At 36.9% G+C, this 13,762-nt stretch overlaps 1 protein-coding gene across 10 annotated transcripts in view; it reads right to left on the bottom strand.

Annotated features, from left to right (window-relative positions):
* TP63 (tumor protein p63) overlaps positions 1-13,762 on the bottom strand; it is a 230,286-nt gene that overhangs the window by 93,979 nt on the left and 122,545 nt on the right. The window contains exons 1-2 of one of the 10 annotated variants that reach the window (XM_058730828.1): positions 7,935-8,103; positions 7,470-7,524 (exon numbers count right to left, since the gene is read on the bottom strand). The exons of 7 other annotated variants lie outside the window; for them this stretch is intronic. Coding sequence is in view for 1 of the 3 variants with exons in the window: in XM_058730826.1 (XP_058586809.1) it covers positions 7,935-7,976 (42 nt within the window). In the remaining 2 variants the exon portion in view is untranslated. Of the gene's footprint in view, positions 1-7,469; positions 7,525-7,934; positions 8,104-13,762 lie in introns of those variants that run through there. 2 more of the 10 variants (XM_058730829.1, XM_058730826.1) reach the window with 2 other exon arrangements.

The following is a 13,762-nucleotide window of genomic DNA, read 5'->3' as shown; positions in this document are numbered from 1 at the left end:
TCACTGCCTGGATTGGAAATGGCCCCTTTGGGTGTTTTTGCGCAAGCTTGAAAGGAAAAAGAAAATGCCTGTACAGAGTTCTTTCCAAGGCAAGCTGACTTTGGGGGTGGTAATTCTCATAGTGGTATGACACTAAGGTGCACCTATTAGTGGCTTTAGCACCAATAAGAAAGTAGAACCATTTCTTTTGTAGTGTTTCCAGAAGAGTTGACGAGAGTGTTTCGTAAATTTCCGCCCCTGGGAACACACTACAGCTTGACTCAAAATTCCCTCTTTCAGCTTTTATAGGATTTTTTTTTTTTTTTTTTTTTTTACCATTTAAGAAAGACAAGATGCAGTTCAGCTCACACATTTTGCATGAGATATCAGTTTACACTCTACCCACATCCACTAACATTCCAAAAATGTTTTCTTCTTGCCAATATTCCCTCACCTAGAACCAATATGTGCTTTACCTTAACACCAGTTACTGAACTTTAAATTGACAGGTAAGTATTACCTGGCAAAGCCATCTCAGAATGGACATGACAGCCTGATTTTACCTTGTCTTTGAAAAAGCAAACCTGAGCAGATTGTATAAACTTAGTCATTATCAAGTAAGAAATACATTTAGAAATGAGAGCTTCCCAAGATGTGTGTTTTGTTTTTGTTTTTTCCAGAGTATGAAAAGGTATGCCTTTTGAATGGGATAGATGTGCTCTAGTATCAGACCAAGTAAGAAAATCAAATACAGGGAAGTAGAAAGAAAAGACTTTATAGACACTCCCTCTAACCACTTTGCTCTGCAAAGTAGGTTGTAAGCAATGTGGTCGTTGATGTTACTTTGCTGTGTCCCCTGATGTCTGCACAAAGATGAAATCAGCACAACCACATTTCGATATTGGATATTTTCAAAATCCACTTTCTGTTAGTGGAGGATTAGGTTTGTAAGGAAGACAAAGGGATGAGATATAAGCTTGGACTTCTCCCCCGACTTATCACTGAGGCCATTTCTCCCTCCTACCCACTCCCCTTTACATTTAAATCAAGTCACTGAGTCATCTCCCACCCTGAGCCCACCCTCACCTACCCCTCCATTATTTCTGTAATTGCCTACATGAGATGGAAGTGATGAAGGAGGTTGTGGAAGGAAAGGATATTAATATGGGTGAAGGTGAAGACACGTCTTCCCTCAATATTTCTGTTCAAATCTCAAATGTAAATATGTCACCTCAACCAAAATGAAATTTGAGATATTTATGGCAAAAAGTTTTTAATTTGGGATTCCAAAATCTTGACTTTTTTTATTGCTGTTTTTGTTTAATTGGGGGTGGGGGGGGCAGGGTGTTTGTTTCTTAAATGAGACATTCACATTTGCTTCTGCTCTGTTATTTCCTGGTTAGGATTCTCATGTTGGAAAAATATCATACTTGGTATATTCTCTCACATTTACCTCTGGGATTACTATTTGCATTTCGAGCAGTGACCAGAGAAATGATTTTCTCATCCTGATTCTAAGATGACTATTTAATAAAGTTAATCCTAATTAATAGAAGCAACCAGTCTGGATTCTGTTCCAGCTTTGATTAATTTAACCATGCAATTACTGGAGTGCCTGGGTGGCTCAGTCCATTAAGCATCTAGCTTCGGCTCAGGTCATGATCTCCTGGTTTGTGAGTTCAAGCTCCACATCGGGCTCTTGGCTGACAGCTCAGAGCCTGGAGACTGCTTAAGATTCTGTGTCTCCTTCTCTCTCTACCCCTCACCCACTTGTGCTCTGTTTCTCAACAATGAATAAATGTTAAAAAAAAGTAAAAAATAAAAATAACAATGTAATTACTGAGTCCCTATAAGGATAAGATAATTTATCTGTCTCTGTAGAGGTCTAAGGAATGGGATCAGGAAACTCTCAACTTCACCTAGCCCAAGAAATCACGTGGGCTATTTTTTCTCCTTCCCTGCAGGATGACACCTGTCACTCCTCAAGCATGTAGACAAAGTTTTGAATCATGGATTCTGAGCCTTGTCCATGCCTTCAAAACATTCGTAGGTTCTAGTTCTCAGAACATGGAAGTCCCTACCATATTTTGTTGCTATTTCTACAACAGCCTTCCATTTTGACATACATGCTAAATACAGATTTGTGTTTAAATCAACATTCTCTTTTCAAGTCAATGTATCATGCTGGTATATCAGCATCTGGTCATCTGGTCCTATGCAGTTTTTCCTTGTATTTTTATTAATTTTACTCTACTCAGAATGACCTTCCTTCTGCAACTTGGCTGAATTCTGGTCCTCAAACTATATAAAATATTACCTTCAACCTGAGCAGTGTGAAACCATTTCATTGTCTTTGAAAGTCTTTAGTGTCTCCTACCACATTCTGTTTCATACTGAAGTCATTCATGATACCTTACGTTCACCTAGAATTGCGAATTCTCAGACACCAGAGGCTACAACTGTTCACTTCTGCTTTCCTTACACTGCTTAGCAATATGACTGTACTTAATTAGCCCCTAGTAAATGTTGGGTTGTAAGGAAATGCTTCTTTCATGGTGGAAATAATCTAAATGGTTTGTGGATAGGATATCAAAACTTCTGTATCTGTTTACCAACAAATTTATACTACTTTTCCATTTTGGGGTGGGGGTGGAGGAGATAATGAAATAAAGAGTAGGCCTTCATTTGTAGGGTGATCATATACTTTGTCTTCTAAGTGGAACACTTTTGAAAGAGAAAGTGGTGCTGTTCATAATTACATTTGAATGGCATGCATAAATTAGGACAAACCAAAACCAATTGTTTCCAACTTATCCATGGCAGGGACCATAGCTATTAAAGAGAGTAATGCACAGAGAATGTATAAGTTCTATAAGACTTTAGACATGACCCATTTCTACCCTTCCAAAGTTCCCAGAGAAGTAATGGATATTCTTGCAAGATGGCCAATGTGCAATGCAGAGAAATGCATTTTTATACTTCTAGGCTGTCTTGAACAATTTTTCCCCTAGTGCAGCTCCAATTATACCACTCTTCTGTTCAAAATCCTTCCATGGTTCATCACTGCCACACTATTAAATGTGATTTGGCCTTCCATGAGACACTCTGTCTTATATTTCTAACCTTATTTCCTAATTTTTTCATGCTTTCACTTCCATTTGAGCTATTTGACATTGCTGGGCACACCAGCATTCACCCCAGCTCTGTGCCTCTGCTGATGCTTGTTTCTTCACCCTAAATCCTCCTTCCCTCTCATATTTCAAGGACTTAGAAATTTCTACCCAACCTTACAAGTGCAGCTGCAATTTACTTATACATATAGACTTTCTTGATCCTCCTGTTTCAAGGTACTCTCTTTCTCTTTGATCCTTTATATATCTTGCTTATACTTCTCATATGACAATGAGGATCTGCCCTGTATTATAACTCTATGTACTCATTTCCTCTATGAACTGTAAACTTCTTGGTGTAGGAACTGTTTCTTCCCCTCCTACATACCGTCTTCTATATAACGGATGCTTCAGGAAACATTTCTGTGAAAAGAGTAAGGTGGTCCTCTAACCAAAGTTTCCTTCTCCCCATACTAGCACTCATGAATATTGATGAAATTCATCAAAAGGTATCAGTGAAAATTATAAGATGTTTACAGAGTTAGTACATTAATAATCTACGCTTTACTATTTTTTTGCGCCTCCAAATTGTGTTCTTAAGAGAAGATTGGGACTCAAATTCATAACCTAATGTTTGCATCAACTGTTTAATTTTGACACTTCAATCCATTTTCTTTCAGAAGCCAAATCCACTACTCTGTCGGATGTCCTGCATAAGCAACTCAGTCCACCACATTGGTGCTGAATAATAATGCTACATCAGACATCTGACTTTTTTCCTCATACATTCAAAAGAGAATTCTGAGTCCATCATTTGGAAAACTTTTCATCTTCAAAATAATAAGACTACAGAGGGGTCTTCTGGTATCTGTGTTTATTCTTTCTCATTTACTGACATAAACTGACTCAAAGAATAAATAGTGTATTCAATGGGGGGAGCTTAACTTCAAAATATTACTATAAAGGGAGGACTTGTACTTATACTCCTCTATCCCACAAGCTCAGATCTCACTCAAAGCTATCATACACACCTCAAAGAAAGCTTGGGAACATTTGGGGCAACACATTTCTTAACTGTTTGACCCATAGCCTTCCTTAATGTAACATCTCCTAACTTCAGACAGATCCTCCCTTCATGGGAAGAATACAGAATCCAAATTGATATTATTCATCATCTGAGGAAAATTTAGTAACTTTGCTTTCAGAAGATGTATGTGGCATGGTGAAAAAGCAACCAATATTTTTTTGGTTGCCATAGCTAACCAGACATTCATTCATGTTTCTTAGTATACTATCCACACCCCAGTTGAGGATCACTGCTCTCCTAAAAAACCAAAAAAAACAAACAAAAAAAAAAAACCCAAAAAAACAAAACAAAACAAACATGCTTTTTCCTTATCTAGGTAAAGGATAAGTGATATATTATCACCACTCATTTTTCCAATAGTAGCAAAAGAAGGTATGGTCTCTCATCTGTGATCTAAGATCTCTTTCTCCCAGTCCCCTCTGGGCTTGAGGGCAACCAGTTGTAAAAGAAGCAATACAATCTAAGACTACAGCATGGAAAGAGGAACACAGCCTGGCTGACAGCTGAATTAAATCTGCAGATTCTGCTTCCGACCTACTATGCTTTTACATATGGTGCTAAACATCAGAAAGCTTAAGATAATACATTTATTAACTATTAAGAGAAAAAAATCACTCCCATGGGAAAAATGTCTCGTGGAGACTGTATGAGGGAAGAAAGACTTTTTCCCTTTTTCCAGTGGATTTGCACATCAGTTCTTTAAGGAAACTTTTTTGGAGCGTTTACTATGAATCACAAAAGCTCTTTTCAGAATGCTTTCTGTCTCTCTTGGTGTGAAAGAGGAAGAGGTTCAAGTAAGTCAACAGGACTCACTTATCCACCTATACCTCTCTCTACGACAGAGATAGAGAGAGAGAGAGAGAGAGAGAGAGAGAGATCATTAACCCCGATTTATAAAATGAGGTGTTTCTGTATAGGAGCCTTGAAGTCCCATTTACCTCTAGAATACTGGAACCCATTCACTAAAGTACCTTTCCATGTTCACACAGGAACCCAGACAGGCATTTTTAATAAAAATGTCCTAAATGTCCTTCTAAGGAGGAGTTTGGAAGTCTCTTTCTGTTTCTCTTTCTCTCTCTCTCTTGCACGCACACATGCATGCACGCACACAGCCCAGTTTTGTTTTTTGTTTTTTATTTTTGTTTTTTTGGTTTTTTTGTGGGGTTTTTTTGGCAAGAAGGTTGAACTGAAACTTAATCTGTGAAGTATTTCCCTTCTTTTGAGACTCTTTCTCCAAGACTGAGACCAGTCCCAGAGGCAGGGTCATTCCACGCCTGACACACCAGAGTGGTGCTTCCTTGAAGCCTCTTTCCCTTGTAACCCAAGGGAAATTCTGCCTGTTACATCCTGCCCATGTTCTCCTCCCTTCCAGACCCTTTCACTAAGTGTTCACTAACAGTTTCCCAAAATCTAGCTCTGCTTGGAGGGAAAAAAAAAAATTGCAAAGATGTGGAAAAAGGGGTAGAGAAAGAACAGTGTTCTTACATTGTCTTTATCAACCCAAAGAAGCTACTAGGAAATTAATTTTAAAAACTATTTGAAGTCAGAGAATGGGTTATTGTTTCAAACTAATTTTCATTCTCATAGGCAGCCAGATGGCTTTTATTCTTAACCTACCCAATTTTTAACAATTTTTGTGGGATAATAGATCACTCTTTCTGTATCAAGGGTTACTAAGAAACATTATCTTAAGATAAATTAAGAAACGTTACAACTTTTATATTAAATTCCCGGATTCTCAGGGCCATGCAGTCCCAGGATATTTTGTATAGTCAGATATAGAATTGCATTTTTTACGGAGGACTAGATATTAAAACATAACACTATACAGCAAAGAAAGCTGTGCTTAAGTAATAGAATGAAAATCAAGCTATAAAAATTATGCATAATATACACATTATTGGAAGGATATGGCAACACACAAAAAGAGGCAGGAAGTTAGAGAAATTCAGCCATATTTTTTCATAGATATCCTCTATACACATTAAAAGCATTCTAAGAGAAAACAGATCACTTGGGCACCTGACTATACACATTCACCTAAAGTTTTGAAAAACGCAAACCATGAAAAGGTATTTTCTCTCATGATAAGGGTGCTACACTCTCACATATGACATGACTCTTTTGCCTCCATAAAAGGCAATCATTCCTACAGGTTATTTTCTATGCACATTTACGCAGTTTTTTCCTTCATGAGAAATAATCATTACTTTCCACTTGGCATCTTCATACTTTTCTTACAGATATCTCTAAACCACCTTTTCTTTCTATCCCTTTCTACTTGGACCCAAAGTCAGATCCCAGCCTACTTATAAATATGTGTGTGAAATAGCTCCTTAACAAACATAAAGTCAGATATGAGATGACCGGCAGACCACTTATTTAGTAATGAAAACTCGCCAAGGTGGGATCAATCTTTAAAGTCACCTCCATTTTTTTTTTTTTTTTTTTTTTTTTGGTTAACTGTTTGGTAACATTTTAAGCTAACTTTCAATGTTAAAGCCAAACAAGAAACTCAAGTTTCTCCACTGAGGACGAGCAAGCCTGCTTGAATGTTTTAAAGGAAAATAGGCACTTCCTTTTCCTTCTGTAGATAACTCGATATTTCCCCTGCTATATTTACACAGTTCAGGTGTCTAGACAATAGCATGGTCAGTATGACAACGCAGGTCCTGCTTTGCTGCCCTTTGTGCAATTCTTCCTTTTGCCGTGCACACCGAGTCCTATGCACTTTGTTTTGATTTTTAAGAAGCTCAGTTTGAGTCCTCCAGTCCTCCAGTCTACTTTTCCAAGCATTCCCCTGCAAGCATTTTCATCTGAAACTGAACTCACGCTCACTACCCGTCCCCCCCTCCCCCAATCTGATTAGTGTCAACACAGCTGCCCTATTCTGAGGAATGTAAACTAATATTGTTGTTAGACCTCCCTCAACCATAGGAAACTTCCTCAAAGCTTTATAGTCTCTTCAGGAGTTGGTTTTTTTTCCCCCCTATATCCATTTGCCCAGTGATTTAAATCCCTGAGACAAATTTGAGGAGAGATCAGCGAGCCAGATCATCAATTCCAATCCTATATGCTATGATACACATTTGCCACGTACGCATGTATAAATATTTAATCATGCATTGCCCAAAAATAACTTTGTAATTACACAGTGAAAGTCTTAAGTCAATCACCAGACAATAGGAACATTAGTGAAGTCCCCTGAAGATTTTCGATGGGTCTCTGGATTGATAGGATTCAAAACAAAGATGGCTTAACAAAAAAAAAAAAAAAAAAAAAAAAAATCTCACCTGGATTATTTTGAAAAAGCTTCATTTGCTTTTAGGATGAAGTCTGGAGATAGAACTGAGAACTTAACTGAGTTAAGACACAGTCAACTAATTTATCTTACTGGTACGTGAGCACACAACAGAGGAGTCATTTCAATGTATCTAGCAGAATGTGAGCTTCTCTTCCAGTCTGTTCTTCCAAAAAGGGATTTTACAAACTCCTGCATATTGGGTTTCTTCAAATACATAACATTACCCAGAAATTTCTCTTTTGTCTTTTCTCCTATTATTTCATCTCCCACTTAAAGGAAAAAAAATCTTACAGTCACCACAGAAAACATTTACCAAGAAAAGGAGATTCCTATACACGATTTGCAAAACCATTACATTGGGTGACCAAGAACCACAAATATGTAAGCTTTTGTTTAAAAATAAAAAAATGAAAAAAGCATCTCTAAATGGAGTGCTAAAATCTAAAATCCTTACCTCACTAAATTGAGTCTGGGCATTGTTTTCCAGGTACAACATGTTAGCAGTAAGATTGATCAATGCCGCTGTCCTCTCTTCTGGCTCCAGGATTTTGCCAACCCCCCCACCCCCTCTGAGACCCTGACAATAGGAATCTACTAAGAAGATAACAGAACTCAAGTCCCTTTCTCTCTTTCTCTCTCTGTACATAATTTTAGGTTCCCTAATATATACCCAACTATAGGCATGAGGGGGCGGGACTCTTGTCTTTACCTGTCCAATCCATCAACTTCCACCTGGAGTCCTCACTCCAATGGAGTGAGGCCTCTCCCATCTCATTAAGTAGTTAGAATTCCTTATCACCAATCTTTAAAAGAAAAAGAAAGAAAGAAGAAAAAAAAAAAAAACAGGAGAGAGACAGGTAAAACTTTCCCTTGTCTCTTTCACAAGAAAGTGCACTCTCTCCTGAAAACAAAACAAAATCTCCCCAAACAAACCACAAACCTGTACCACCACCAGGACTTAGAGAAGGCATTTCAGAAGGTTATTTTACACTTTGCAACTGAAAAGTAAAACTTCAGGGAAAGCTTTTGGAAGGCCTTTTTTTTTTTTTTTTTTTTTTTAAACTAGATGTGGAGTTTTAAGAATGACTACACAAAGTTAGAAATTAGGAAGAAATACTCAACTCCATGGTTATAGTTCCTCAATGTAAAAATTAAAATCCACTGCCTGATAGCTAAAAAGTTTTTAACTTATTCTCTACAGAGAAATAGTTTAATACAAAGTTATGCCAACATAAGCCATTGGATTTTTCAGAGTATAGTTAAAGATCAATTTAAAACATTTGGTCCCGTTAACTTGTAAAGACAAACATCCATATTATGTACAGGAAATAGAAACCCTGGGAAAAGTGCCCATTTTTTTTTTTTCTAAGCTCTTAAAAGAAAAAAAAAAAGCACTGCTTCTTTCCATCATTATTTCTTGGGACATGGAATCAATACAATAGCTTATCTATTTGAATATTTATTTTCTCTATTGTATCTAGTTTTCATTAATGCTCAATGATAATATTTTTTCTATAAACGGATAATAAATTTTAAATAGAAAGAGTAAATCTTAAAGTTTGAGAAACCAGTTAGCTCTGCCATAAAATATATTTATATAAATACATAAAAACTGTATTGTAGAATCTGGCCTAACCTTGGTTATCATAATGTAGTGAGGATGAAATGCACCCTGATGATTATTGTTTGATTCACTAGAATATTCTTGTTACTGCTGAGTATTCTATGTAATTCAATTAGATTTATATCAAAACACCACTCCCCACCCCCTACTTGGAAAGCCATGTCCCTCTGTATCCTGCCTGAATGGTACAACTGGCAAGACAGCTGGAAGTGGATATTTAGGTTTTTTCCAAAATTTAGGGGTGTCTGGGTGGCTCAGTCAGTTAAAAATTGATTTCAGCTCAGGTCATGATCTCATGGCTTGTGAGTTCGAGCCCTGCATCATGCTCTGTGCTGACAGCTCAGAGCCTGCCTGGAATTCTCTCCTTCTGCCTCTCTCTCTCTGCCCCTCTCCCACTCATGCTTGTGCTCTCTTGCTCTCTCTCTCTCAAAAATAAATAAATAAACATTAAAAAAATTTAAAAGATAAGATGAGTAGAAGAAAATTAGAAGCCAGGCTACATCAGTTTATAAACTTTAGAAATAAAGTGTGCAAATATATTCATGAACTTAGATTTGCCTCCCTTTTTACTCCTATTTTGCACCCATTAAATACATGCACATAAAGGATGATGTGATTATTGGCACACTTATTTTAAAGCCCCTAGTCACTAATATTTTTTTGAAAAATATTTTCAAAAACATCATTTGATCTCAAGAGTCCAAGAACATGACAACACTCTGTGACACTACAAATTTATGTCAGACATAATGTTCATTTTTTTCTCTGAAATATTGGGAAAAAATGACTTCTTACTGCTTGTAATGAACGACATGAGCTCTGGGTACAAGGGAAAAAAAGAGAGAAGAAATTACTTACAGAACACAATTATAATTATTTGCACCATGTATTTAAATTCTACACCCACTGACAGCTTCAGAGTCAACAGTGAAGAGCCGATTGTTGCTTCCTTAATCTGTGCTCTATTCCAGTGGTTCAAAAACTTGGGTGACCCTGAGAATCATCCAGAGTACTTCTTAAAAACAGATTTGTGGACCTGGTCCCAGAGCTACTGAATCAGACTCTGCAGGGATGTGACCTCTACAGCTGTATTTTGTGCAGCTCATGAGGCATTTCTGAATGAGTCAGGCTTGGCAATCAATGCTCTAAAGTAAATGCCATTAAGGATAACTGCTCAGAAAGTCAATATTGGATCATTTTTTTTTTTTTTTACAATAATAGGGTAGCATAACTATTTGAACCCTAAATCTAGGCCTCACAGACTCAAATGTTGATAATATTCTATCAATATGTAAACAAATGTCATCTTTTACAAAATCAAAAGATTCCCAGCAGGATTGGATGGACTGAAATGCCAAATTATTTCTATTGACCACCTCAGCCTTTAGCATAATCAAGTCTGAGGACGATGGTCTGTATCTAACATAGCTACTAAGATTCTGGACAAAATCTAAGCCATGTGTATCTTATCTCCCTATCTGCCACTGCTGTTTGGGTGCTCTGGGTAGCTGAGGGGAAAGAACACAGGACTGGGGGTTACAGGAGTAACTAGGAGATACAGGTTGTAATCCCAGCTCTGTCTTTAGTTAGCTCTGTGCCTTTGGGGCAGGTCACTTAACCACTCTGGATTCAGGTTCCTCATTTGTGAAATGAGGGGCAGAACGAAATGATTTCTAAAGACCATTACAAAGATAAGAGTGTCTGTCCATAATCCAAGGAAGGAAGTGATTTGGAGGGTTATTTGAATTCTTCTTTTTTTTACTTGTATATTTTATACAACAATCTGTGCATCTCCAAACTGTATACTTGAAGCAGTCAGGTTGTCCAGACTCTAAGATGCCTAAACGACCTAAAGAAAAAGGTACAATGTATTGTGGGGGGAAATCTGTGTTTTTAGCTTTATGTAGCCTCCTGATAAAAAATTTACTAATAGTTACCAATTCATCTAAATTTGAACTTAGCACAAACATTTCCATAAAAGAGTTAACCAAAGTGCATCAGATGTTTGATTTCAGAATTGGAATATAAATATCAGGCATTTCCTTAAACAGATTACAGAGAAGCAACGATGCCTTGCACTCCCCCACACAACAATGCTTATCCTTGCATCTCAAAGGTTTAGTAATGTGCATTAATTTTCCTAATGACTTAGTGATGTATGTAAGTATCATTATCCCCATTTTGCAGATAAATAAACAAACTCAAAGGCTTGAAGTGGGATTCCTGAGTCCTCAGGAGTCAGAACAACTGTATTTAGCTCTCATAACTTTCCATTCTCAGCGCTTTCACTCAGATTCTTCAAAGATTCATGACCTCAGAATGAGCGGTGAGTACATTGGTGGAAACGTCATTGTTGTGAATCCAGTGCATTGGGAAGAGAAGTCACCCAAGATGTGGGATCAGCATGTATGCTTTCCTGAAATACTACTGTTTACATATTGTTGAAGGTTCTCCTTAACAGTTATTCATGTAGGAGCTCTTTGTATATTATAGATAATAACCCTTTATCATAAACATTGGAAATACTTTGTTGTGTACTGGTGTATGTCTGGTCTTGCAAACTTTATGTGGTTTTATGGGTTGCTTTCTGGGGTAGATGAATCCTAATTTTTCTATAGTCAGATTTATCAATTTTTCCCTTATGACTTACTATTTTTCAGAGTTTGAGAGGCCTTTCCCAGCCCAACATTATAAAATTCTCCAACCATATTATCATCTCATATTCTTAAGGCTTTTGATGTGTTTTTTACATGCAAATTGTTCAATCCTTTGGAGTTTATATTGGTATGAGAAACAAATGAAGATCCTCTCCCTCCCAGAATAGATAACTTACCTTTTTCATTTTACCAAATTTTTTTCCTTCTGATTTGACATGTAATCTTTATAATATACCAAATATCAATGGCTCCATTTTATACCTCTATGGAAGCAACTATATAAATCCTTGAGACACTTAAAACATTTGTTTGAATTTCTTAATCCATTCTGTGTGAAGCTGAGTAGGGAATAACATGGTACCTGCGACATTGTAAAAAGTAAAGAAAGAAAAAAAAATGGAAGCAATTTTGTGTTCCTGGATTTACGTCTGCTCTCAATGGTTGGAGGTAAGTTAGGTGTAGAGGGTAGGGAAATGCTTAGGTTTCATGAAGCTACAAATTGGAGACTGGTGTTGTAGTGGGTTCCCTTATGAAGCCCTCAGTTCTATTGAATAGAGAGAAAAGAGAAGTTAAAGAGGTTTGGGTAAATTTGGCCAGATTTAGGTAGACATTTATTAAAGTAAACACAGATTGATGACCTGTTTTCATAGCAGCAAGCTGAGACTCCAAGAAAGAATATTCTAAATATTCTGATTGTAAACACATTGAGCTTTCTATGCGTTAATGACAAATCTACCTGAATGAGGTAGAAAAATGAATATCTAGCAGTGTCCCTACTTTCCCCCTTCCCTTTAGAGCCCCACTCCCATCACTGTATCTTTCCCAACCAACAGCCCTGACCATGTCACTTCTCAGGATGCCCCTATGCCAATGGAACAAAACAAACTACAGTTGAATCCTGAACATGGGTTTGAACTACACAGGTCCACTTATTTGCAGATTTTTTACAGTATACTACAGTAAATGTACTTTCTCTTCCTTATGGTTTTCTTAATAACATTTTATTTTCTGTAGTTTACTTTATTATAAGAATATGGTATATAATACATACAACATACAAAATATGTGTTAATCGACTGTTCCGTCATCAGTAAGGCTTCCAGTCAACTGGAGGCTATTTGTAGTTAAGTTTTAAGGAAGCCAAAAGTTATATGCAGATTTCCAACTATTGGGGGACCAGCACCTGTTACCCTCATGTTGTTCAAGGGTTAACTGTACTTCTGCAGACACTCAGGGCCCTTCACAGTCTGGCTCCAAGCAATCCTCTTAGCCTCCTTTTCCATATATTCCACTCTGCTTGCCACATGCTGGCCCAGCTGACCATTCTGCCCTTTTGCTCAGTCTGGCTCCTCAGTCTAGAATGCTTTCATTTCTTTACCTGATCAATTAATACATTTTCTTCTTCCTTAAATGCCACCTGCATGACGAATTATCCAATTCCCTAAGTTAAATCTTCTCTTATTTTATAAGAATACATATTTAAAAAGTAATAAGATACTATCTTACTAGGTAAAATTTTGTATACTTTTCTATCTCCCCCAGCAGGTGTGAACTTTGAGGTTGGAGTACATTTTTTGTTCATCATATTACATGGAAGGTATAAAAGCTTAATGAATATAAGTTCAATTGAACAGTTTAATTCTGTATGAAAGAATTAGAAGGTTAAATAGTAGATTCTTTTACTCAAAGTATTTATTAGGACCCAGAGGCATTTCCTGTGGGAATCAATACTCAGTATCTAATTAAAATTGAAAAGAGAAAAAAAATGATGCTTTCGATCCAAGTATAGTACTTCAAGTTCTTAATAATTATTTGTCAAAAGGAAAATTGTCAGAATAATAAAACTGCTAGCTAAAAATGATTGGGGTTTTATAGAACATGTGTGAAAGATAAGAAATGTTGGGACTTTCCAAGCTGCCACAGAACAAAATCAATTAGATCACTTCAATGCCAGCCACCATAAAGGATGGCCAACACAGGACACCCCAAGTAACTTTCAGT

This window comes from Neofelis nebulosa, chromosome 5, assembly GCF_028018385.1.
Source record: "Neofelis nebulosa isolate mNeoNeb1 chromosome 5, mNeoNeb1.pri, whole genome shotgun sequence".
NCBI lineage: Eukaryota > Metazoa > Chordata > Mammalia > Carnivora > Felidae > Neofelis > Neofelis nebulosa.
The sequence above is the reverse complement of the archived record's forward strand: the minus strand, read 5'-3'. Positions and strand labels throughout refer to the sequence as shown.